The sequence below is a fragment of the Symphalangus syndactylus genome, chromosome Y, assembly GCF_028878055.3.
Source record: "Symphalangus syndactylus isolate Jambi chromosome Y, NHGRI_mSymSyn1-v2.1_pri, whole genome shotgun sequence".
Lineage (NCBI taxonomy): Eukaryota > Metazoa > Chordata > Mammalia > Primates > Hylobatidae > Symphalangus > Symphalangus syndactylus.
The window spans coordinates 19,859,647-19,887,323 of record NC_072448.2 but is presented as its reverse complement, the minus strand read 5'-3'; the positions used below and the strand labels follow the sequence as shown (position 1 = coordinate 19,887,323).

Sequence of the window (27,677 nt, the reverse complement as noted above, 5' to 3'; positions counted from 1 at the left end):
TGATGGGCCAGGGACAGCCCATCAGGGAGGACGTAGAGAGGGGCCTTGGGAGGATATCTGTGTGGAGGGTGAGAGGGCCCTGGTTGAGCCCAAACTGAGCCCCAAGTGGTAGCCGGCCTCAGGCATCAGCCGGTGAGGGATGATGAGACAGCTGCCACTTGAGCCTTGCTTCTCATCCACTGACCTTAGACACTTCCTCCTCTTAGGAGGCTTAAGGTGCCCCACTCCTAAAATGTGGGTGTTATAGTTCTTTGACGGCCATTTCTCCGCCAGCCCATGGATGGCCTGGGATTGCTCACTGCAGTCACCTCCCTGAGGCTTGGATTCTCCATGTGGGGCACAACTCCAGGAATCAAAGGCCTCTCAGGCCCCGGCCCTAGACTGCACACCTGGCCTCCTCTCTGTTCCCTCTCTAATGGCCTCCCTCCCTTGGGAAGTACTGCAGGGGATTGAGCTACAGGCTCTGGCTGATGATCTCGGGGACTGCAGAAGTGGGTACAGGTCAGTTCAGGTCATGGCTCAAAGCCAATTCCCCACAGCCCAAGGAATGACCAGCAAGATCTTTTCCCATGATGCCCTACCTCGGCGGCTGCCTCAGCAATCCTGCCAGAATGTGGGCAGTCATGGTCAGCCAACCAGCTGAAGAAGCTCTGGTGCTCTGCCTGCAGCTGGAGGCTTGACCTTCATGATCCCACAACAACTAGACTGCAGTGGAATGAGACATCCTGTATCCTGGAGAGAGAGGAGTCAGGAAGTTTCATGCCAGACCTACCCTCCCACACACCAGGTCCCCTACCATGCTGGGAGGCACTCCTTACCCAGGACGCCAATGCAATACTCCTGAATGATCACTTCATTGTGGAAGTAAACATTGTGATAAAAGGAAAACTTTATCCTGCCCCTGGTACCCGGGACAGTGGAGTTCCTCCCCTTACCTGGCCAAGAAGGACATAGAGGACGTACTTAAAGGACCATTTCATGTAGCTGGGGTGAGGTGACCTGTTAGCTGGGCTGAAGCATGAGTTTCTCCTTCCCAGCTATCTCACTGAGACACCCCCGGGTCCCAGGGGTACCTCAACCTGACCCGGACACCAGACTCTTCCCAAAGCCTCAGGCTCCTTAGCCCGACCTGCAAATCCATCATGTAGCTTAGCAGGACTTCATCATCATTTGTGATCCCGGCCAACATCTGGCTGTGCTACACAATCTGCCTCTGGTCAAGGAGCCGCCAGATGATTGGGTGGGCATACAAGGAAACACCCTGCAACCTTGCAAGAGCACGGAGAGTGGGGGGCAGGATACCTTCCCTTCCAGGTCCTCTGTCTCTGTCTGGCGTGGGGGGGCACCATCACAGCTGTGGTGGTCTTGGTGGCGGGTGGAGGCAGGCCCAGACAGCTTTCGCTGACCAGGGGCTGGCACTGAAGAAGTGGGCAGGCGGCTGGGGGCCGCTGTTGTGGTGTGAGGCGACTACTTGCTCAGGGTTTCTGAGCTGCTGGAGGCCCTCGTGTGCTGGGTGCTGGACAGGCTCTGCTGCTGTCTGGGTGTGCGGTCTCTCCTTCTCCTGGTCTCCCTGAGGGGTGCACGTGTCCACCCCACGGATCCACTGTGGGTAGAAGTAGCTGCAGGGCTGTGCCTGGCTCTCCCCAGGGAGCTCGAGTGGTTTCAAGGGAGGTTACATATGCTCAGGGCCTAAACATCTTTGCGTGCAGCGCTGGCAGGGGGAAGAAATTGTCTGGGGAGATAGTGCCTGCCTTGCAGAGGACAGCAATCCCATGCACAGTGAAACCGAGTCTCGAGCACCTTGTGTTTCTGGGGTAAGCCTGCAGGACACAGGCACGGGGAGCAGGGAAGTTCCATGGCTGGCATGGGCATGCAGACTCCCCTTCCTCCAGGGACTTTCCCAGTGAAACGTATCCTTCAACTTCCTGCTCTTATGAAGGGTCCTTGGCGCTGCTATTCTCCCTCGTGAGTGCTGTGCTTGGCTTCCTGGCCCTACCACGTGCCCTCAGGGCACATGCAATTAAGCTGCCCTCGTACCTGCATGCGCCTGTTCTCGATTCCCCTCGTTGTCCCCCATGTCCTGAATCCTGGCTGACCCCCGGTGCCTACCACCCTGTTTCCCCCAACCCCGCTCCCGGGAGCTCAGCGCCCATCCCCTGCTGCCAGCCATCCCGAATTGGCAGCTGCAAGGATATGGCTCTGGCCCAGAAGCCGGGGATGCCCTGCGGCCTGGGACATTCACGTAGCCCAGCTCCAAGTGAAGGACGTCCAGCGAGTCTGTTGCTGGCCGGGGCGTACTGGGGCCAGGGCCAGGCCGTGCCTGCAGGTCCTCCTGCTGCGGCTCCACACTGGCCTCCTCCTTGGCCACCACCTCCATCTCTGCAGTGATGACATCCCCCACTAGCATGCCTCTTCCCCCAGGGTTGCCTCCCTGCTCTGGGCACAGGCCGACCTCTCCTGCACAGCCTCCAGCCTTAACATGGTGCCCTCCTTGAGGCTCCCACAGAGCAAAGCCTGTGCCACCCACCCCACACCCCCCGGGGCCCCTCGACTCTGGAGACGACTCCCGGAGAGGCGTGCGGGCCTTGCCGTGCTGAGAAGCACGCCCCACGCCTATGTGGAACAGGGTTCCGGAGGAGCCCCACAGGGCCCTTAGCCCGCCACACTCAGAATGGGGCTCAGATACCCAGCAGGGTTAGCTGCGCACAGCAGCCCTGGAGTTGGAGGCCAAGGCCCTGGCTTCCAGAGCCCCGCTAGCAGGCACCACGGCCACCGCTGTACTTGCGAGAGCCTCTGCGCCAGCAAGGCAGTGCACGCGGGTCACTGGATTGGCGACTATGGCAGTTGGCCTCCGGTGTTCCCAGGGCACAGGATGAGAAGTCCTTTGGAATGCCCCTGTGAGTACAGCATCCTCAGGGAGGAACCATGAAACTCAGTCTGTATTTGCCTAGACCTGGGAGAGAGAATTCTTGCAGGGTTTCAGCTTCTGGTGCAGACGAATTCCACCTCAGCAGTGTACCAGTCGACTTTAGTCCCACGCACCCGCCCTGCCCCAATCCCCCAAAGCCACCGCCGCTGCCCTCGCCCCAGCGGGCAGCGCTGGTCCCTCTCTCTCTCCCCTCTGTTTCGGCAATATTCAGTACCAACAGCCTATCCTGCCTAATGAAGTGAGATGTTTCATGTGTTCCCTGTGGTTTAATGTCTCGCCACACTCAGGAGGACCACAATTCCAAAGGGCTCCCGTCTCCTGCGTGCCTGAATCCACCGCCACCTGGCACAAGGCACAAGCGGCATCTCAGAAGAGTTACCGCGAGAGGATGGAGCTGCAGGCCAGCCAGGGGCGGGGCGCCTCAGGACACGCAGGCAGCCTTCGCAACAACTGGCCGACGCCCACCGCCTTCGCAATGATTGGCCGCTGGAGGTAGGCGGGATTTCCGGGCACGTCTTCCGGCGTCCGTCCCTCTCAGGTTAGCGCCTGGCGTCGTTCGTGCGGTTGGCCCTGTGGTGTTCCGAAGCCGGATCCGTACGACCTGAGGGCCAGGCGAACCTCAGGCTCTTTGTCCGACTAAAAAGCGCCGTATTTGCTGTTGCTCTGGACAGCTCGGTCTCTCGGCAAGAATAGAAAGCAAAGGTTTGGGATTTTGTCTATACAAGGGGAGGGGTTTGCTATGTGTGGGTGTTGAATTACGGGAGGAGACAGTGGGGAGAGAACTCCTTAGTGCTATTAAGAAACTCATTTTCGTTGCACTCATTGATTTTTCTTGAGGATTCTACCTTTAACTACCTACTATGTCCGACTAGTTGTGGGAGATGGTGCTAAGGCGCCATTGTTTTCATGTGCACTTTTTGTTAAAGCGGGTTTTCTCTGTGAATGTGGTCATAATTCAAAATACAGGCAATAGACTTAACCACTGCGATTAAAAAGTTACACTTTTGGTTAGCACATGTCACGTGTCTGATTTGCTTGGAAGAAATTATCAAATTTGGACATAAATGGTGTAACTTTAGGGTATGTAGAAATATGGGGCCATAAATAATCTCAGTTTAGCCTTTAATTGTCTCCTTCGTTGTAGGGCAGTATTTGAAACATGTTTCATGTATCTTTGGCACCGTAAATAATTTAAACCGAATAAGTGGGTATAATCGAGATAAATGGAGTTAGGTAGCCTAAAACGGGAACAAAATTGATGCGCTTAAGTTATTCTGTTAACCTGGCACACTGACTTACTCCTGTAATCCTAGCATTTTGGGAAGTGGAGGTCGGAGGATGGCTTGAGGTCAGGAGTTTGAGACCAGCCTGGGTAACATAATGGACTCTTTCATTGCTATTTTCGCATCAGGGACTGGTTTAGCGGAAGACAATTTTTCCTCAAACAAGGGTTGCGCAGGGGAAGAAGGCGGCGAGGTGGACACGTTTGGGAGTGGGGGCTGGCGGCAGGTCCCCAAGGGGCACGTGGTGGGGCGGGTCTTCCGGTAGGAGCCATGTGACAGAGGACAGGTGGGGCAGTGGGGCTGCCACGGGGACAGGGAGGGGCAGCGAGGGAGTAGGGAGGATGGTTTCCGGATAAAACTGTACCACCTCAGGTCATCCTCAGGCGTAAGTTACATTCTCCACAGACAGGTATTACATGTCATCCTCCGGCATCACATTCAAGCCACAGAAAGGTACGGGTTGAAGACTAGGGTTTGAGGATCTTTGACCTATTGTATATTTCAACTCACTAAAAGATTGTAAAAATATTTAAAATATTCTCTCCCGAGAAGATTTTAAGTAGCTTGATTTAATCTTTTATCCAAATATCATGCTGAGTGTGGTGATTCAGCCTTGAAATCCCATCAGTTTGGTACTCCCAAGCCGGTAGAACACTTGAGCCCAAGATTTGGAGACTCGCTTGGGCAATCTGGGGAAACCCTTGTTTATTTTTAAAAACAGAAAAAATTGCACGGCTGTGGTAGAAAGCCCCTGTAATACTAGCCACTTGGGAAGCTGAGATGTGGGAAGATCAGTTGAGGCTGGGTGGAGGAGGCTGTGGTGAACAGTGCACTTTGGCGACAGGAGATAGGCATCTCAAGAAAGAAGATATTGCAAAACATCACACGGTAGCTCATAAATAGATAGTTTTCAAATAAAATTATTTAAATGGGGGTATTCTTCATATTGCAACTTAGGAAAATTATGATAGCTTTTCTTATCTAATTTTTAGAAATGAGGTTTTTGTCAGGTACAGACTAAAATGCAGCAGTTGTCCATGAAGTTAGTGCCCCTTTGCTCTGAGTGTTACGAATTTTACATATTTGAGGTAAGAAATACTAAAAATATGTCACGCTCGGGAAGGGAATTTTACTTGGATTTTCAACACAGTATGTAATAAGATTTTATATTTTTAGCTTATTTATTTTTACCTAAATATAGATAGTTTTTTACCATTACAGCACAATGGTAGAAGCAGATCGTCCTGGCAAGCTTTTCATTGGTGGCCTCAATAGAGAGACCGATGAGAAAATGCTTAAAGCAGTATTTGGGAAACATGGACCCATATCAGAAGGTAACTCTTAAAACCGTGCGTGTGTGTGTGTGTATGTGTGTGTGTGTGTGTGTGTGTGTGTGTGTGTGTATTTTCATATGTATATTTCAACATGTATGTTTAAAATCTGTATGTTACGTATATATATATATATATATATATATATGTTTTGAAAAGATATATTTTTTTCAAAGTTCATTGTATACCTACATTAAAATGCCTTATCTGTTTTAAACTCTTATTTTGTAGTACCTGTTTGATATTTGGAAAATTCTCATAGTACCAGGTTAAGGTTCTATGGAAAGGATAACCTACTATGTAGAAAGGAAAATGAGGAAAAGTAAATGTGTTGTGGAGTTCAGGAACAAACTGGAATAAAACAGACTGACTATAGGGGTGGCTCAGTATTAAGAACAATAATAGTGACGTGAAATGCAATTATTTTTTAGTTTGATGTAATAACTTTCAGATGGTTAGCACCTTGATGAGTCCGTTATATTAATGTAAAATGTTTTCATGTATTTGAGTTCTTTTGATAAAGGATCGAACCAGCAAATGCAGAGGCTTTGCATTTATTACTTTTGAGAACCCTGCAGATGCTAAGAATGCTGCCAAAGATATGAATGGAAAGGTAAGAGTCCCTTATTATGAATATTCTTACTCTGTTCTTCAATTAACAGTATTTCTGGGTCCTTTTAATATTACTAAACTTTCGAAGATAGTAGAATGTCATATGAAGCCATCCTCTTCTTTGTGCCATATACCTGCAAGTGTAGTTGGAAGGGTATTGGAATTAACATTATATAAATTAATTTATGGTAACCTTTTTCTATGTTTGTATTTCAGTATGAGTGTAAATAGATTTTAAAAGGTTTCGAAGAGCTTTAAAACTTATAAGGAACCCTCATGTAAATGATAGTAATAAGTCAATATTTATTACATGCTGTTAATTGAAGTACTTCCAATTCATGGAAATACTTTTAGAGCATAGACAAACTGTAGATTGATATCTAGACAGACTCACAAGAAGGAAAGATTCTTTCTTTCTTGAAGAATATATTTTCTGAAAATATATTCTTGAGAAAGTATATTTAAATAAGACCTTTACATTTAAGGAAATGTTAAGTAGTTGAGAATAGAAAATAATATGAGAACATTGAAGTCAGATAACAGAAGAAGTAACTGACATTTTTGCCGCATCCTTGCTTTTTCTCCTAAGGACACTTCTTTCCTGTCACCAGAGTGAGTTACGTAACATGAATACCTAATGACTCCTTTCTCCAGTGTGTTTGAGGACTTGTTTTGATTCAACCAATGGTCTCCTGTCCTGTTGAGTCTTAAATCTAGGGATTGTGTGTTTAGTAAAGCGTTAAACTTTCATGTAACTATATTAATTATTGAATTCCTTTACATTGTAGTCAAGATCATTTCCTTCTGTGCCCTTTAGTGCTTCTTTGCTTTATGACATTATCCCCATCATGCCCTGCATGGTGGCTCCTGCATGTAATCCCAGCACACTGGGCGGCCGAGAAGGGCAGGTCACAAGGTCAGGAGAACGAAACCATAATGGCCAACGTGGTGAAACCCTGTCTCTACTAAAATCCAAAAGAAAGGAAAATTAGCCACATCTGGTTGTGTGCGCCTATAGTTCCAGCTACTCAGTAGGCTGAGGCAGGGAGGCAGAGGTTGCAGTGAGCCGAGATCACGCCGATGCACTCCAGGCTGGCCACAGAGCAAGAATCCGTCTGAAAAGTAAATAAGTAAATAAAATGAAAAAGTTAACATTATCCCAATCTGTTTTTAGCTCCTGTTAGTCTTTACGCTGTCCCCAAAATGTTTTTTGGACTTCTTGAGAATTGTCCTTCCCCTCGTATGTCTCAGAAATAATAATTGATGCTTCAAAAACAATATAGATTTCATATTTTCTTCCTCATTGCATATTGTAGGTATTTTGTACTCACTGTACTATATATTAATATATTGATTGTGAAATTGTATATATTGCATATTTAAGTCTTCCTAATTGCTTTTATTTCTGTTACATCTAGCACACTTCCTGGCACATAGCAGAAAGTACATTTTTATTCACTCTTATAAATTAATATTTTAAGCTGTGGTAGAAACCGAAAGTTGCTTTTGGTTCATGGCTTTGTGGTAGGTATGGAGATAATTTTGACTTATGTATAGAAATCTATGATAATTTATTTTTTCCCTCAAGTTTTCAAGCAAAACAGCAGATAATTTGTGAAAAGTTTTTGTTCGTTTGTTTGTTTTTTAAGATGGAGACTCGCTGTGTCCCTAGGCTGGATCGGAGTGGGGCCGTCTTGGCTTACTGCAACCTCCGCCTCCCGGGTTCAAGCGATTCTCCTGCCTCTGCCTCTGAGTACCAGGGGCTACAGAGGCGCGCCACCACGCCCAGCTAATTTTTGTACTTTGAGTGGGGATAGGGTTTCACCCTGTTGGCCAGGATGGGCTGTATCTCTTCACCTCATAATCCACCTGCCTCAGCCTCCCAAAGTGTTGGGATTACAGGTGTGAGCCACCACACCCGGCCAATGTTATTTCTAAATTACTTCATCTCACATATTTTATTGTGTTAAATATGAATGTTGTATGCACATAAATGTTAAGATAGCCAGTAAAGGAGATTCTTAGAGTTTTCAGGTGGAATTAACAGTTAAGGAATTTTGGCTGACTTGAGAACACGGGGAAGGAAGCAGCCATGGGCAAATCTGGGGAAAATATTTTGAGCCCAGAAATAACGAAAGAAGTTTCAAGGTAGGAACAACTGGCGATGTGGCTTCAAGAGGTCTTGTCAGGGATTTAAGTCCTTCCTCCAAATAACAAAAGCCATGTAATTTTTAAATCTCGTTATTAGCTGAACTGCTTTCAAAAATTGCTGTGGCCTGTAGAAAAGATTACAGTGAAAAATGTTATTGTGAAGTTAATTAGGATATTTAAGCATTTCTGAGAAATTACATGAAGTACTATATTACGAATTGTTTTTTAGGGGCACATCTAAGGCAATATAAGAAATGAGTAAGGCAATATAAGAAATGAATAAGGCAAAAATCTTTAATGAGATCAAACAAGGATCACATTTACAGAAACATTTTTAGAGTAAATGTAGAATTGTAAATCATATGGGGACATTTTATGTAAGTGTTAGCAAATCCAACAAGAAACAACTTATAATGACTAATGTGACTAATCATTCTGAAAAAGTAAGCTCATTTTTTAAAAAGGACACAGGTTTCGTTGGGACAGTGAAACTTTAAATGAGTGATGTGAATACAAAGATGAAGTGGATTATATATTGTAAAAAACAGATGTGCCCCATTCCTCCATAGAATGTGTGATGGGTGAATCTTTTTTTAGGTTTGAGTTTTTTTTTTTTTTTTTTTAATAATGGAGAAGTTTTCAAGGAATTTGAATAATTGAATTTGTGTTTGATCCCTTAATGGAAGGCATGTGCTCAGTAAATGTCTCAAATTTGGCATTGCGAAAGATGTGTTCATTTTAGGAGTAAAATAATTTCCTTTTGGAGAGAATACCTCAAATTGAACTATAGTTGATGCAAAAATGTTTGTAAAATGTGCTTACGTTAAATGTGCCAGTGGTAACTGATAGTACCGTTAATACTTGTAGTGTTTGGATGGAAAAGCAATAAAAGTAGAACAAGCCAAGAAACCATCTTTTCAAAGTGGTGGTAGGTGGAGACCACCAGCTTCCTCAAGAAACAGAAGCCCTTATGGAAGTCTGAGATCTGCAAGAGGAAGTAGTGAAGGAAGAAGAGGGTGGCTTCCCTCCCATGAAGGACACTTAGGTAATGTTTTAAAATATAAAGATGGAACCATAGGACTGAAAGAAAATAAGGTTGAAGATATCGAAATTTCTCAATTTTTTTATTTCCTTTATGGACAGAAAATTAACTTATTGATAAAAAGCAAAATTATTTGTGAGTACTAAAGGTGTATTATAAGAATGATTGAAGTAATATCTAAAATTTGTTTTAAAATTGTAATAAGTTTGCATTGAAGTAACACACAATTCAAACTGAGTTGTGTTTATGAATGCTGATTGCCTGTACTTAACCGGTTTTCTGCAGAACTCATTTATGTGGATTATATTTTAAGAGTTTTCTACTTTGGGGCCCAGAACTTCATATCAGTTGTATTATCAAAGGACGATGTAATACTTAAAACTTTCCAACAGGAAAAAGTAACTCAGTACTTAAGATTGATTTTGCAGTATTTGTTTCCTTGTGTATACACGTGCCAACATCTATGCAAATCTATTGCTTTGTAATTTTGATAGGGAGAGTTTGTACATTGGTCCGCCATAAAGCATTTTCAATTTAAGAAATGCAGAACTTTAATTTCTGAAAAGAGTCTGTGACTCTGGAAAGGTGTAAAAACGACTGCTTCACAGACACGTATGTACCTTTCTTTGCTGGAGGACGAGTCACTGAAAATGATATTTATTGAGTGATTTACCTAACAGAAATGAGGGGTCCATTTTGACATATAAAAGAAAAACAAACCATCTATTTAAAAAAAAAAGAAAGAAAGAAAAAGCTGTTGCATGGGCTGTGCGAGGTGGCTCACGCCTGTGACCTCAGCACCTGGGGCGTACAGGGCAGGTGGACCAGGAGGTCAGGACTTCCAGACCAGCCTGGCCAACATGGTGAAACCCTGTCTCTCCTAACGATACAAAAAAATGAGCCTGGTTTGGTGGTGTGCACCCGTAATCCCAGCTACTCGGGAGGCTGAGGCAGGAGAATCACGGGAACCTGGGAGGCAAAAGCTGCAGTGAGCCAAGTTTATGCCATTGCACTCCCGCCTGTGTGATAGGGCAACAGTCCATCTCAATAAATAAATAAATAAATAAAGCTGTTGGTTAACTTGTATTATCTATTAACCGACCTTCAAAACTCTAACAATTAACTTGGAGTTTTAATCACCAGATGTGTAATTAAGTGGAGATGTTTTTTCAAGTTGAAATTGCAGTGTTTGCTCCATTTTAAGATGCATAGCTTCATGGTTATTTTGTCTCCATTGATCTTGAGGGTGAGGTTCAATTATACTCTGCCACGTACGAGAATGTGTATATATATTCTAACCTGTAACATCACCTGGCAATTGGCATATATCTACGTTTTTGTAGATATATAAAATACTTTTATATTATTTAACATGCAATTCTTAAAGACTAAAAATTTAGCATAGTCTAATCTGAAAATTAGTGTCTCGTAAGGGAATTTTAAGCATTCTATATTGTGTTCACAGATTTTAGAGACGATGTATTTTCCTGATATGTCACTTCTTGGTATTGGAAATATTTGAGTTTCTTTGGATGGAATTTAGTTTATCTTTATGATATGCTTTGAATATTTTTCCTCATTACAGAATGATATAAACAGTCATTTATCATTTTTCTTTTAATATTTTTATGCATATTATATTCATATATTTTGCGGATAGATTTCTGCCCCCTGTTTTCCCACATCTCTGTCTCATACCAACATATTATGATACTTGAGTATGTTTCTAGATTTTCTACATGGACGTTTATTGCTTGAAGTGTAGTAATATCATGTAGGAATGCTAATTTTATTAGCTTAGACAAATGTGAATTTGTTATAAAATGTAGAAAATATTTGTAAACAACTAAAACTCAGCCATTTAAGAAACAGTGATGTTAGTTAACTAAAAAGATTTTGTTTGAAATACAGATGATGGTGGATACACTCCTGATGTCACGATGAGTTATGCCAGGGGACTCATTGCAGTGAAAAGAGGTCCCTCTTCAAGAAGTGGAGGTCCTCCTCCTAAAAAGTCTGCTCCTTGTGCTGTGGCAAGAAGCAATAGTTGGATGGGAAACCGAGGTAAATGCTACCGCTACCTGACAGAAAGACCATAGTTTTTGTATGAGTAAAAATGAGCTCTTTTACCTGAATGGTTAGCTTTAAATTCATAGAGCAAAAGAGAAGTGACACATACATGAGCGTAACTACTGATTGATAGCTTTTATTATAGTTTCTATCTCACTAGGTACATTTCAGATTTATGTTGAAGGAATACTTGAGCTCCCGATTGCAGACCAAAGAAGTGATTAGAGTGAGGCCAACATTCCTTTTAATCCTGTGTTTGGTAGAAAATTCCCCTTAATTTTTCTAAAAGTTCCTAGCAGTATTCTTTGATGGTAGACTTCTTCATGTAATTAATTCTTCCATTTCCTAGATCCCCTGGAATTGGTCCCCTGGTGTCCCATTCTAAAAATTGCTTGTTCAGTTACTTTGTTGGGTTGGAGTCTTGCCCTTACCAGGTGTGAGTGCACTGGTGAGATGATGGCATACTACAGCCTCAAATTTCTGGGCTCAAGAAATTCTCCTGTTTCAGCCTCCCGAGTTTCTGCAGCTACAGGCGTGCACCACCACACGTAGCTACGTTTTTTTCCTATGTTTTTGTAGAGAGAGGATCTGACTACGTTGTCAAAACTGTTGTTAAAGCCTGGGGCTCAAGCGGTCCAGCTGCCTCAGCCTTCCACACTCACTCACAGTGTGAGCCGCTGAGCCTGGCCATCCAGGTTCTGAGACCTCAGTAATGCGTATGTGCAAGGCATACTCACTGCTTATATGAAGATTCAAAAGAACCACAAGAGCATTTAGCAGACAAGGAGTCATTGGGCTGAAATATTATTTAAAAATAAATTTAAGGCTTGAAAGGTAGACATGTAGGAGTCCAAAATTCTTAAATTAAGTGGATATCACAGAAATGCAGAGTTGTGAAATACAGGTGTATGGAAGTCAATAATTGAGATTGTACCACGATGTTTAAGCATTAACCCAGGATCCTTAGTGTAAGATTTGAAATTGTTTGAGGAGAGCATTGAGAACTAAGCAACATGAGGTGAGCAGTAGCATTGAATAGAAGTAATATGTTTGAGAAGGCGAATTGTAAGACTGCAGACTGAGCAGAAGAAAACAAGACAGTAAAGACAAGTTCTTAGCAAGGAGGTTTAGGCAGAACAAATTAAAGTTCTTACTTAGTCCTCCATCCTAATATGGAGGAAATTAAAAACTGCCGTTTTCAATTTTACATTTCGTATGTAGAGTGTCGGTGAATGGAGGTATTTATTGGCTTCAGGATACCCAAGCCAACACATTTCCATTGGGAAATTAGCCAGTGAAGGTATCATATGTGAAACACTGACCTCTAAGGAATAGCAAGTGAAGAGTACCTTAAAGGAGAAAATTTTCTATTTTGAAATGGCAACAATGTTGTAATGACCCCTTTCATAGCATTGCTTATTGCAGTAAAAGCAAATCTTGGCCATCATTAGAAAATCTTCACTAGTCCATTTTAATTTGTCAACATTGAAGATAGAGCCAACCAGCTAGAGATGAGGGAGAACTTTTATGTAAACATTTAGCATATAGGCGTTCAAAGGTAGCTGTATTTATGTGTATGTGAGATGGACTGAATGATATTGGGAAATTCACTTTCTTCGGCTGAGAAAGGACAATGTATGTAAACTTTAAAATCAGTGAAGAGTTTGATGGTTTTACATGTTTTCCCTGTGTCATGAGTAGTCGTCAGTAATTCATATGAAAAGGCAAATAATAAGTAAGTAGTTATTAACCACTACAAATGAACTTCTACCTAAGAATTAATGTTCGGCTTCAGCTTCATTGGAAGAACTGGCCTTGTGGGAGCCTTTGGATTATCCAGAGCCATAAGAAGCATTCACAGTATCATGACTGTCTAGTAATTTAGGAAACAAAGAACGGAGTCACAGAAGAAATAATTTTAAAAAGTTATTTGAGAGAAGAGAAAATAGTGTTTCAGGTTTGGTGTTCTTTACATAATGTTCCATCATTTTAATGTTGAAGGTCCCATATCACGAAGAAGAGAGAATTATGGAGTTCCTCCACGCCGAGTAACAATCTCTTCCTGGAGAAATGGTCATATGTCACCGAGAGATGATGGTTATGCAACTAAGGATAGGTAAAGGAAAAATTAAAAAACACAGTTGATTTTTTTTTTTACTGTTTTGATGAAATTCACGTAACAAAATTAAATATTATAAGGTAAACAGTTAAGTGGTGGTTAGTACATTCTGTGTCATGCAACAACTACTTCCATCAAGTTCCAAAACATTTTCATCACTCCAATTTGAAACTCCAGCTACCAGTTAGGCAGTCCCTTCCGTTTTCTCCCTTTCCTCAGCTGCTAGCAAACACCAATCTGTGTTCTGCCTCTGAACTTACCTGTTGTGGGTATTTAATGTTAACGTGCTCAAACACGACATGACTTTTTGTGTTTGTCTCCTTTCCTTTTGCGTGATGTCCTGAAGGTTCATTTACATCATAGCACTTCACTTCTTCCACAGGCTGTTAAGCCATTATTTGATCTGGGATGTTTCCACCCCAGTATTTCTATGCACCAATATGTGTTTGAGTACACTTATTCAATTCTGGGTGTATATGAGTGGAATTGCTTGGTCCTGTGATAATTATGTTTGTTTTCTTGAGGAACCACCACATTTCTCCATGGTAGCTGCATCGTTTTCCATTCCAACCAGCATTGTATCAGCGTTCCAATTTACCTACATCCTCTCAATCACTTGTTATTTCCTGCTTTTTAAAATTTACTGCCATTCCAGTCTGTGTGTGAAATATGTTACCTTGTTTTGGATTTGAAATGCATTTTCTGCACCCATTAACTCATCACGCACATGTACCCTAGAACTTAAAGTATAATAAAAAAAAAAGAAATGCACTTTCTGAATCACTGAATATGAATGTCCATCCCATGCGCTTTTTGAGCATTCATTTGCCTATTTTATTTGGAGAAATATCTGTTTAGATGTTTGGCCTTTTAATTTTCTTTAAGTTGTAAGTTAGTCATATATTGGATACTAGAAGTTGAAAATTTAAAATTTGTTGCTTAAACTTACGCGCACAGAAATCATCCAAGTTCCCGAGAAACTAGGGATTATTCTCCACCATCTAGAGGCGATGCATACCGTGATTATGGTCATTCTACTCGGGATGAGCATGCCTCCAGAGGATATAGGTACTGTAACTTTTTCTGGATTTGTCAAATAGATTTCTTAAATTGTTCATTCCAGCTAACATTGTATCAGGGCTCCAGTTGATCTACATCCTCTCAAACACTTGCTGTTTCCTGCTTTTTAAAATCTATTGCCCTTCGTGTGTGTGTGTGTGTGTGTGTGTGTGTGTGTGTGTGTGTGAAGTGTGGAAGCTCCTTTTGGATTTGAAATGCATTTTCTGAACCACTGATTATGAGTATCTTTTTCATGTGCCTCTTGGGCATTTGGGCATTTTGGGCATTTGGGCTTTTTGGGCATTTTATTTGGGGCAATATTTATTTAGATGTTTGGCAATGTAATTGTGTTTAAGTTGTAATTTAGTTATGTTTTGGACACTAGAAGTTGAAAATTTAAAATTTGTTGCTTAAACTTGTGCACACAGAAATCATGGAAGTTGCCGAGAAACCATGGATTATGCTCCACCACCTAAAGACGATGCATACCGTGATTATGGTCATTCTAGTTGGGATGAATATTCCTCCAGAGGATATAGGTAGTATAATGTTATCTGGATTTATGAAATAGATTTCTTAAATTGTTCGTTCTGACATTAAAAAACTTTTCTTTTTCAATTTAGTTATTGCGATGGCTACAGCGAGGCCCGTGGTAGAGATCACTCCGAACATGTAGGTGGAAGTTCTTATAGAGATGCATTTCAGAGATATGGTAAGGGTCCAGGATGGATTTGTAAATTACAGAATTTTATTTAATAGACCAGATTGTTATTTTAATGAAATTCTAAGGAAAATTATAAAGGACATATGCAACATGTTTAAGTATTGAGTATTCATAACAGTATAAAGCATAGGGAATGATATGAAGGTGAGAACTTCAGTTCACGTTAAGAAAATGTGACTCAACATTTACTTTAGAATGAAGGTTGTTAAGCTTCAAAATAATGCTCTTACACTTCTTTTAAATAAAACCTTCTGACCATTGAAGGCTTGATTAATATCCTGTCAACAAAGGCAGAGGAAAGCAGATATTTCCAAATAGTACTTTAATTCATGCTTTAATGATAGCAGTAAAAATGTTTAAACGTAGTCCAACATACTATTTTATCAACCCTGCAGGGGCCTCTCATGGTGCACCACCTGCACGAGGGCCTCGGATGTCTTATGATGGAAGCACCTGCCATGCATATGGTAATAAAGGAGATAGATATGGCAGAAGTCGGGAGAGTTACTCAAGGAGCTGTGGTGATTTTTATTACGGCGATCGTGAGCATGTTTGCGGAAAAGGCCGAAGGAATCTGCCTTCCTGCTCCTCGTGAAGCTTATGGTAGCTCAAGTTATGTGGCATGTACAGTAGATGGTGGGGAAAGTGGATCTGCAAAAGGAGACCTAAGTAGATATTAAAGCAAGTGTTCCAAATAATAGTTACTGCATGCCAAACCTTGTTTGCAAATCAGAAATTGAAATGTTATTTCTGCATCGTTACCTGCGTATTACTAAGAGAAACATATTGGTTTTGTGGAGAGAGGTAGATACTAACTTCCTCCATGAATGTTTTGAGGTATTCAAAGGAAAAGGAATTTTTTTCAAAGTGATTTCATACTTGTTGATGCTATTTGAAAAGTGTTTAGATGTAATATCTACCTTACAATTTTCACAATAAAATTTTACATGTAATGCGAAGTGCCTGGTGTTATTGGTTAGCGGCAAATGCTTAAAGCAAATTCAATAGGGGAGTAAATTGTGTAGTTCGTTGTACATTTCCCTTTGTTTCTTTGAACACAGATACAAAATTAAGCATCTGTTATGTCCCCCTTGCAGGCTGCTCAAGTTTTCTAATTAGGCTGTCTCTCTTTAAAAACTAACAAGGTTAAAATGTTTGAGAAGTCTTCAGAAAGACTACAAAACTGTCTGCCTCACCATAAAATGTTTATTTTTTAGAGGAATAGTACAGGTCAAAGGAAATAATTAGATGTCATTGATACTAAAGTTTAAGACATCCGGAACATTCTGGGTGTAGCATTCTGTGATTGAAGGAGGATAATGGTAATGAAACCTTTTTTTTTTTTTTACCTAAATCAGAAGTGAACCAGCCAAGTTTCTCAGATGCATAGCACAATGAATGATAAATGTTTGTAGTTTAAATAGTGGAAAGTAAGTGTTTCGTCTTGTGAGACACTCACATTAATTTTTTCTTGAACATTTTTACAATGGATGTTGTAAGTAATGGTTTAGCAATGCGTTCTTACAAATAGGAATAATCTAGAATGGTTGGCATATTATCAGTTTTTTTTTTTTTTTTGAGATGGAGTGTATCTTTGTTGCCCAAGCTGGGGTGCAGTGGCTCTGTCTTGGCTTATTGCAACCTCTGCCTTCTGGGTCCAAGCTATTCTCCTGCCTCAGCGTCCTGACTAAGTGGCATTAGATATGTGTACAGCACAGCTGGGCTAATTTTATGTATTTTTAGTGCAGACAGCATTTCACCTTGTTTGCCAGGCTATTCTTAAAATCCCGATCCACCCTCCTCGGACTCCCGAAGTGCTAAGATTACAGGCATGAGCCACCACTCTCAGCCTATCAGATTTAATTGATGATAGCAATGGAAACACTTTAAACCTCATACTTTGGGGAAAGTGAAGTGTATAAAACATAAACAACAGCATAAAGTTTCCGACGGGATTGCTTGAAGTTTTAAGAAATCATTGAATGATAAAAATATTTGGATCTAAATAAGTACTAAATCAATTAATTTTCCTGATGATACAAAGGAAACAAGTGAAATACATCAAGTTCCAGAAGTTTTACAGTCCATAATTCTTACAATTAACAGACTAATCTGCAAGGAGAAAGTATTTTCTTGAAAAATTTTGACGGGATCATCAATTTTTATAGGGTAAGGGTACAAATAATTTTAAAGGGAGAAGTCACCAACTTTGATTTTCAAGTGAGGTATTCATGTTACGAAGTTGTGTTTTCATTCACCTGTAGCATTGTGAGGACGAAGTGAAAAGATAAATCTCCTTAGTCTTGTGTATCTTACTGTCCAGATGTGATGGCTCAGGTCTTCAATTCTAACACTTGGGGAGGCCGAGGCTTGCACACGACTTTAGGACAGGAGTTGAAGACCAGGCTGGCCAACACCGTGAAACCCCATCTCTACCAAAAATACAAAAATTAGCCGGGCATGGTGGCACGTGCCTGTAGTATGTTACAGTTAATTGGGAGGCTCAGGCAAGAGAATTGTTTGAACTTGGGAGCCTGAGGCTGCTGTGAGCTGATATTGCACCATGCACTCTAGCCTGGGTGACAGAGTGTGATGCCAACAAAGAAATAATTATATAAATCAACAAATATGTAAATAATAAATAGGATATCCTTCAGTTCAAGCACTTAGCCATTCCTTTTTCCTTTTTAGAGACAGGCTCCCACTCTGTTGTCCAGCCTAGACTGCAGTGGCACCATCGTAGCTCACTGCAGCCTTGAACCCCTGGGTTCAAATGTGCAAGCCTTCCCTTTCAGCCTCCCAAGTAGCTGGAATTACAGACACACACTAACCACCATGCCCAGCTTTTGTGTTTGTGTGTGTGTGGTAGGGATATGGATATATTGTTTGGATATATTGATTTGGATATATTGTTCGGGCTGGTCTCAAACTCTCAGGCTTAAATGATCCTCCTTCCCTGGCTTCCCAAAGTGTTGTGATTATAGCCGTGAGCCACTGAGTCTGGCATATCTTTCCTTGGTATGAGCGACATTCCACCTTTGCTCTTTTAATTATTTTGAGATGTACAATAAGTCATTATTAAGTGTAGTCATCCTGTGCCACTGAACACTAGATCTTATTCCTTCTAAGCAACTATGATTTAACACATCCCCATCCCCTCTTTGATCCCTCCCTTACCAGCGCACATTCCTTATATCAAAATATCGCATGTATGCCAAAAGTATCTACAACTTTTATGTACAAATTTTCATTCCCTTCCTCCCTCCCTCCCTTTCTTCCATCCGGTCTTTCATTCTTTTTATCTCTATATCTTTTTCTCTCATTGGTTTTTTTTTTTTTATAAGACAGAATCCTGCTCCGTCACCAAGGCTGGAGTGCAGTGGCATGATCTCAGCTCACTGCTCCCTCCCTATCCCGGATTCAAGCAATTGTCCAGTCACACCCTCCTAAGCAGCTGTGACTGCAATCATACGACACCAATACTGGCAATTTTTTTTTTTTTTTTTTTTGGATTTTCAGAAGAGACCAGGTTTCACAGCATTTGCTCAGGCTGGTCTTGAATTCCTGTCCTGTAGTGATCCACCCACCTCAGCCTCTCAAAACGCTGGGATCCAGACATGAGCCACCATGCCCACCCAGTTTGACGCATTTCTCTCTTCAGTGATCTCTCCTATTTTATTATTTTATTCTCTTTTTATTTCTGAGACAGCGTCTCGCTGTGGTGCCCAGGCTAGAGCACAGTGGGATGATGTCAGTTCACTGCAAACTCCATCACCAGGGTTCAACGGATTCTCCGGCATCAGCCTTCCAAGTAGCCGGGATAACATCCATGGGCTACCAAGCTTGGCTAGCTTTGGTATGATATTAGATGTGGCATCTTGCCACGTCTAATTTCATATCTGTTTTAAAGCTCAGTTGATAAGCAATATTATCTTTCTGGAATGCTTTATGTTTACAAAACAACTACAGCACTATTATTTAGCCTCCTCAGATAAAATATGGTAACACACAAAACATACACACACAGACAAAGACACAGTCAGTGATCAAAAAATCAGTGTAGGCCATGACCTAAAATGAAAGGTGTGCTGCTGCAGTTGCCTGGAATTAAACCAGACCGGAGTTGACTCATACCCAGCCGAGAGATGAGAACAGAGGCTTTCCAAGAACGCTATCCGATACATGTTAGGTTATTCTCCAGCCATAGCAAAGGGGCATTAAAGATCCGTTGTGCTTAGCAGAGTCTTGATGATTTGACTTTTCCTGGGTATTAGCATTCATGATGTTGGCCTTTACAGCTCTCTGCCGTTAAATCAGTAGGCAACTCAGTTTTCGTAGGAGTCTAAAGTGCTTTTCAGAATTATCTGAAACTTAGTGGCTTAAAACGCTAATTATAATTTACTGTCAGTCTCCGCAATCTCCCACAGTCTGTCAGCCAAATGATTGTGGTTCAGGGGCACTCAGGAGGATGCAATCTAGTGATGGCCAAGGATGGGCACATTGGCAGGTGTCCTCTCATGCCATGAGGTGCCATGGCTAGCATGACTCAAATAGCAGGGGCTGGACTGCTGAGATCCTCAGACATCTTTTTCCATTTCTATGAGTCTCTCCATTGGATGTGCCTTCTGCATAGTGTTGTCAGGGTGTTAGGCTTCGTGATGCACTGGTCGGGGGCTCCTAAGGGGTTTGTCCCCATGAGAGCAGGAGACTTAGGCAGAGCTGTGTCACCTTTTCTAAACTAGGCCAGAGGTGGCCCAGTATGCAGAAAATGCTTGCAGTGTTTTCTGTTTGCCGGAAGCAAGTATTGTGTTCAGTCCCATCAGTAATATTTTCAAATGGGTTTGAGAAAAATTTCAAAGTGTGTTTTAGACCACTGCAGTGGCCATGCCTAATAATTACTTATTTTTACAAGTGCTGGATGGTTTTTTCCCAAAATAATAGCAGATACAGACTTTTCCACTTGAAACCTACGTATCATAGCTCGGAACATTTGGCTATATGTTGAAATAACTCGAGCAAAAATTGATTTTGAAATGAGAGTTATAAATAAATAAAATACGTGAGATAAAGTCAGAAACATATGGATGAAATGCTTATAAAGAGATCAGCCTTAAAAATGTCAGTAGGTCTAATGTGCCACTATTTTGCTATTTCTGTGGATATTACTTGGATAAGAGGACAAGGACTCAGGGGTCTGCTGGTCAGTCTCTGCGCCTTGAAACAGCAGCTGGGGCACCAGGAGTAGCACTTCCAGCTAACACCATGTGGTGAGGACGAGGAGTCCATTCAAGTTAAGGAGGGTGTCAGCATATTGTGATCTGGAAGAGAGGTACACCTGGTACCGCAACCAGGATCAAGGTCCCCGGCACACACTGCAATCCCCCACGCCCAGCTGTGGCAGAGTGAATCCCTCAGCTGGTGCTGGGCTTCCAGGTGTGTTCGGAAAGCAGCTCCCTGGGCTGGGAAGGATCCCCCCATTCCCTTGCCCTGCGGGAGGGTGAGGCTTTGGCCCCCGCTCTGACTGTTCCAGCTCTTTTCCTTCCCGTTATCCCACTGCTGGCTAAGACGGCAGGATCGCGGAATGTAGAAGGGCCCTGGGTTGTTGACAGTGACTGTGGGTGGCCATGTACTAGGAGGAGAGTCCCCACTGAGCCTCGCAGGAGCTTGGCGGCTGGGAAGGAGCCGTCGTGCGGCACTGGCTGTTCCAGAGTCCGGGGTCCTGTCCCAGAGAAGGCCGGGGGGAGGTTGTAAGCCTGTGGATCTGCAATCTAGGTGGAAGAGCTGTATCTGCCATGGCTGACATCATCAGGGCAAGACACCCACTGGGTGGAGAGCTGGGCTTATGCATTTTACCCCTGTCCTGAAGAGACCCTGCGTGCCTGGTTCTCCTGGGACTGGTGATCCTAGGGAACCCCCAGTCTGGGTCCACTCATGACCATAAGCTTAGGATCTTGTGTGCCTTGCTTCCTATCTGCCCACGTGAGGCATCCTGGAGAGGATGCGGGGGGCAAAGCTCGTGTGCGCACGTGCAGCACTGGAATGGGGTGTCACCGGCCGTTCAGGCCGCTGCTCACCAGGCCCTCTCCTGAGTTCCCACCTGGCTAACTGATAAGTGTCCCCCCAGCCCAGGTTTCTCTTCCACCTACCGACCCATGCCCTCTTGGGGAGAATGCCAGCCTCCCTGGAGACTCAGGCCCCGTGGGACCCACATGCTGTACTCTCTCATGGGCCGGACACTCTGGTGCACAGGGATTCCTGAATAGCGAATCCCAAAGCCCTGCAGGTTTCACTGATTCTTACTTGAATGCCCTGACCGAACACACAGGAAGACACAGGCAGCTACTAGGTTTTATTTCCCTCTGGGTGTCATTTCAGGTTCATGACATCTCCCCTAGGTAGCTCGTGCCAGCCACCCTTGTCCTCCTCCCTCTGCCATTTGTGAGAAGCATGAGGACTCTTTGCTTCTCCCTAGCATGCAGGCTTCACGTGTCTTGAAGTTAGACTGACAAACCCGGCGGTGCCCTGCTTGCCAGCTTAAGAGCTAAGTTTGAGGCACACCTGTGGGTGGGAGTGTCGCCCCCCCCAAAACCAAGGTACACAAAGGCACACAGGCACAGGTGTGCACGTGCGTGCATCAGCTTAGACACACAGGCTGCACACGCAAACTGGAACGTGCCCATACCCACAATGTTACCAGAGAAAGTGGGTGTCTACACCTATACTCAGGTGAGCCTTCCCGCTCAGCCACGTTCCCTCCCTGGACACACACAGAAGATCCCCTGCCGTTGAACTGATCATCTGCATTAGGATTTCTTTTTACTTTTATACTTTTTAACTTCCCAAAGTATGTTGCATTCTTTTCCCCATCGTGAAAAAGACTTTGATACAAGTAAAGAGGAAAAGCACTTCTTACAGTAAAATGCTTTATCTACATCTATATTATTAAGGCATTTTAAAAACTTTATGTCTATTTTTTAATGTCATAGGCAATGTCTTGGGAGCCAGGGAAGCATGAGTGAGGATGGCAGAGGGGAGAAAGCATGTCAGGGGAGCCTGGGGTCATTGAAACAGAACATGACATGACTGGGATAGCCATTCTAGAAGTACGTAGACCTAGGCACGCCTCGCGTGCGGTCTAGTTGAGCCCAAACTGAACCCCAGGTAGCAGCAGGCCTCAAGGCATAGAAGAGAAGGATGATGAGACAGCTATCTGTTGAGCCTTGCTTCTCACACATTGACCTTTGCCACTTCTGCCTCTGAGGCACTTCAGGTTCCCCAATTCTGAAATATGGGCCTTTCTCCCCCAGTCCAGGGAAGGCCTGGGATTTCTCACTGCAGGCTCCTCCCTGAGCCTTGAGTTCTCCATGTATGTCACAGCTCCAGGACCCACAGGCCTTGGAGCCCCCAGCTGTGGGCTGCTTACCTGGCCTCCTCTCTGTTCCCTCTCTGAGGGCCTAATCCTTATGTAGTGCTGCAGGGGATTGAGACAGAAGCCCTGACTGATGATCTGGGGGAGTGGGGAAAGGGGTCTGTGACAGGTCAGGTCATGGTTCAAAGCCAGTTCCCGAGATGCCAAGGGAAGACCAGCAAGGTCCTTTCCCATGACGCCCCACAGTGGCCCCCACCTCAGCAATCCTGGCTGACCCTGACTGGTCACAGCCAACTAGCTGAGGAAGCTCAGTTAGGCTGTGTCCTGCCTGAAGCTGGGGCTTCTCCTCATGACTCTAGCACCACTGGACTACACTAGAGCCAGAGGCCCTGTATCCTGGAACAAGAGTCGGAAAGGCTCAGGCCAGGCCTAGGGTCCCACACTCCACCCCCTCTACCATGCCAGGAGGCACTCCTTACCAAGGATGCCGACACGATATTCCTTAGTGATCACTTTATGGTGGAAATAAAGGTTGTGACGAAAGGAACACTTCATCCTGCTGCCGGTACCCCGGATGGCTGAGTTCCTCCACCTGCCATGCCAAGGAGTAGAGGAGAGACTCAGAGGATCCATTTCATCTATCTGGGCTGAGGGCCTGCTGGCTGGGGTGAAGCATGTGTTTCCCCTTCCCAGCTCTCCCGCTTACACACCCCTGTGCCCCAGGAGGACCTCAACCTGAACAGGACCTTGGACCCGTCCCCCAGACCCGGGCTCCCCAGCCTGAACTTCAAATCCATCCTGTAGCTTACTTAGCAGGACGTCCTCATGGTTTCTGAACCCCGCCCACATGTAGGTGTGCTGCACAATCTGCCTCTGTTCAAGGAACCTCCAGATGATTGGGTGGGCGTGCCAGGAAACACCCTACAACTTTGCAAGAGCTGGGAGAGTGTTTGGCAGGGCTATCCCAAAACCTTTGGCCTGGCATCCTGCATTGGTGGTCCTGTCTCTGTCCAGTGTTGGGAGCACGGTAGTGGATGCCTTGGTCTTGTGCGAGGGTGGAGGGAGGCCCAGAGAGCCTCTGCCGACAACGAATGGGCAGCACAAGTCGGCAGGGGATTGGATGTGGGGTGCTGTTGTGTGAGGCGGCTGTTTCTTCAGAGTTGCTGAGCTGCACATGGCCATTGTATGCTGGATGCTGGACACGCTCTTCTGAGGGTGTTCAGCTGTGCAGTCCCCTCTTCTCCTGGTCTAGCTGAAGGGTGGGCGTGTCCACTAGAGGGAGCTGCTGTGGATAGAAGGGACTGCAGGGCTGTGCCTGTCTGTCCCCATGGGGCTCCCGTGTGTGTAATGGAGGTGTTTGTGCAACGGAGGTTGTATAGGCTCAGGGCCTACAGCTCTTTGGGTGCAGTGCAGGCAGAAGGAAGAAAGCCTATCTGGGGAGCTGTTGCCTGCCCTGCAGAGGACAGCAGCCCCGTGCACCGTGAACCCCAGCCTTAAGCACCTTGTGCTTCTGGGGTAAGGCTGCTGGACACAGTCGTAGGCAGCCAGGGTGGTTTCTATGGCTGGCTTGGGCATGCAGACTCCCCTTCCTCCAAGGACTTTCTCATGGAAACATGCCCTTCAAGTTTCTGCTGCGCGTGAAGGGTCCACGGGGCCGCTATTCTCCCTTGTGAGTGCTGAGCTTGGCTCCCAGTCCCTACCACGTGCTCTCAGGGCACCTCCAAGCAAGCTGCCCTCCTATCTGCAGGACCCTGGCCTCAGCACCCCTCGCTATCCCCCATCCCCTGCCTCCTGCTTGGCCCCGTTGCCGCTTGCTTGGCTCCCCTGCTCCCCACCTCCAGAAGCCAGATGCCCACCCCCTGCTGCCAGTCATTCCCAATGGGCAGCTGCAAAGATGTGGCTGTGGCCCAGAAGCTGGAGATGCCCCGGCTGATGGCCCCTGTGCCATCCAGGCCCGGGAGGCACCTCTGCCAAAGCTTCCGTCTCAGCCGTGGGCAGGCCAGGTGGCCTGAGTATTCATGGAACTGTGCTCCGTCCGAATGAAGGACTTCCAGTGAGTCTGTCGCTGGCTGCGGTTTGCTGGGGCCAGGGCCAGGCTGTGTCTGCTGGCCCTCCACCAGGCTCCATGTTGGCCTTCTCCTCAACCACCACCTGTACCGCGCCACCATGTTGCCCATCACCAGCACCTTCTCCTCCCTGAAGGGCACCTTCGAGCTCCGTGCCCCGGCTGCCCTCTCCTGCAGAGCCTCCAATTTGAAAGGGGTGCCTCCTTTGGAGGTCCCACTGACCATGACCTGCACTGTACACTCCACGTCTGGATAAGTATATCCTTAAAATATACTTAAAAGAAAAACTTAAAAGCATTCCCATTCCTCCACATTCTCTCCAACATCTGTTGTTTCCTGACTTTTTAATGATTGCCATTCTCGCAGACATGGGATGGTATCTCTTTGTGGTTGCAGGGTCATGGATGAAGCTGAAAGCCATCATACTAAGCACACTACCACAAGGACAGAAAACCAAACACCACGTGTTCTCACCCATAAGTAGGAGTCGAACAATGAGAACATGTGGACACAGGGCGGGGAACACCACACATGGGGCAGTCAGTGGAGTGCAAGGCTGGGGAGGGATAGCGTTATGAGAAATAGCTAATGTAAATGATGAGTTGATGTGTGCAGCAAACCAACATGACACATGTATCCCTATGTAACAACCCTGTACGTTGTGAACATGTACCCTACGACTTAAAGTATAATAAAAAAAAAAATAAAAACTGTAAAGGAAAAATAGCTCTCCAAACCCAAATTCTAAATAGAAAATTAGTATCAAGTGGCCTGGAATCTAACTTGCACGAAAATGTCACAAACATTCAGCAGATAGTTTCTAAATGCCAAAATAAGCCTGTCAGTCTGCAAGAAGCTCAGAAAAACATGGTCCTTGCTTTTCTGAGACTGCAGTTGTTACAGGCGCAGAGATAAATGAGGAATACTAAGTGTGATAAGTGCTGAAATAGGCAAATACAGGAAATATAAAGCACATTTTCCTGATTTATGAAACACAAGTTTAAAAACCGTTTGAAGTTCAAATGAGAATACTTGCTGTTACTGGGTAAACTGTCATGTGCTACGCAATTTTTTTTTTTTCTCGCAGTGATTTATACCATGTGTGTATTACATGGTTAGTGTAGCATTCTCGTAAAGGAAAGCCTGAAGTGTCTTTCAAACAGCTGCTCAGGTTTTATTTTTGAACTATTATGTTCATTGTTATTTCTCATATTTTTTCTAGGGGATTTTGAATTTTAAAGAGAATATGTAAAAACTGAAAAGAGAAGGGCAATGATATTGCAAGACTACAGTCCTAATAATTTCATTGATTAATTCAATTGTTTATAGAGCAAGATTACATTATGTTTCTCCCAAATGATTCTTGGAGAAATTCTAAGATGATGTACTCATTGTTAGAAATCCCCATAAAGTTGTTGCTTAAGTTAGAGTTAACACTTTTTAAAGCCTGAAGATACAGTAATAGTTATGTATTTAAACAGGGAAAATAGGATTTTTAGTGCTACTTTCTCTCACCTGAAATAGTTATAAATTTTAAATTGGTCTTTCTGTCAAATTAAATTTTTCATAATTCCACCTCGCATTTTGAGTGAGGCATGTCTTTTTAAATGTATTTTCACCCATTTTGTACTTCTGTGAGAAAATGCAGACTTAAATTCATATCACAACTATCTTTCGCTTTTACTTTTCTCTTCCTAAAGCTTCAAAAAATAAAGAATTGCACTTATGCTTGTATTTTTCAGCAATCTTGTTTCAGAGAAGGGTGCACGTTACTGCAGAAATCACATGGACAGTTCCGGGCGGGGGTGGGGGAGGAGGAGGAGGAAGGAAGAAAGAAGAAGGAAGAAGGAAGGAGAAGAAGGAGGAAGAGGCAAGCCATTTATTTTTCTTGAGACAGCGTCTCACTCTGTTGCCTAGGCTGGAGTGCAGTGGTGCAATATGCTTAGTTCTTTCAGCAACCTTATCTCAGATAACAGTGCACATTACTGCAGAAATCACATGGACAGGTGCAAACTAGGGGGAGGAGAAGAAGAAAAAGAAGGAGAGGAAGGAGAAGAAAGAGAAGAAGGAGAAGAAGAAGAAGAAAAGAAGAAGAAGAAGAGGAGGAGGAGGAGGAGAAGGAGAAGAGGAAGAGAAGAAGAAGAAGAAGAAGAAGAAGAAGAAGAAGAAGAAGAAGAAGAAGAAGAAGAAGAAGAAGAAGAAGAAGAAGAAGAAGGAGGAGGAGGAGGAGGAGGAGGAGGAGGGGGAGGAGGAGGAGAGGGAAGGGGATGGGATGGGGAGGGGGAAAGGGGGGTGGCGGTAGGGGAAAGGGAAGGGGAGGGGTGGGGGGTGTGGGAAAGGGAGGGGAGAAGCAGAAGGAAAGAAGAAGAAGCAAAAGAAGAAGGAGGAGGAGGAGAAGAAGGAGGAGGAGGAGAAGGGGGAGGAGGCAAGCTTTTAAGTCTATACATTAGTAACACTATATCAGAAACTCTATAGTCATAGTGCCATAAAAACCATGATCACAGTCAATTCCATCTCATACCTAGACTGAAATATGAAACTTCTAAAGAAAAGAAAGTTAAGAAGTTTGGGCTTATCAAAATTTTCCTATACAGATGAAATTATTGGTGACTTTTTCTCCCTAGAAAACCTAAAGTTCCATGCTTTGTACATGTGTAAATAAAAATATGTTTATTTCCATCTGTTATGATATGCAAGCAAGTAATAAAGTGAAAGTACATTAATAAAATGATATAAGGAAATTTCTCTGTGTCAAAAATTCCATTGAGGCTATTAATTTTACAAAAACCATAGAGAATGCATCATGAAACTACATTATACAGTACTTTTTAGTATTTTACTTACATTTTAAATAATCAACAAATGAAAGGAAATTCTTAATTATTATTTATTACCAATAACATTATTCTACTCGAATAATCC

General features: G+C 43.9%; 1 protein-coding gene across 1 annotated transcript; it reads left to right on the top strand.

The window, feature by feature from the left end:
• The first annotated feature begins 3,287 nt into the window (after positions 1–3,287).
• On the top strand, positions 3,288–16,000 carry LOC129476703 (RNA-binding motif protein, Y chromosome, family 1 member F/J-like). Its single transcript, XM_055269586.1, is given in 9 exon segments — positions 3,288–3,421; positions 5,434–5,546; positions 6,053–6,156; positions 9,174–9,351; positions 11,260–11,412; positions 13,420–13,534; positions 14,495–14,605; positions 15,025–15,308; positions 15,716–16,000. Coding segments are annotated over 9 exon segments (1,362 nt in total). The 5' UTR covers positions 3,288–3,317; the 3' UTR covers positions 15,916–16,000.
• The last annotated feature ends 11,677 nt before the right edge of the window (positions 16,001–27,677 follow it).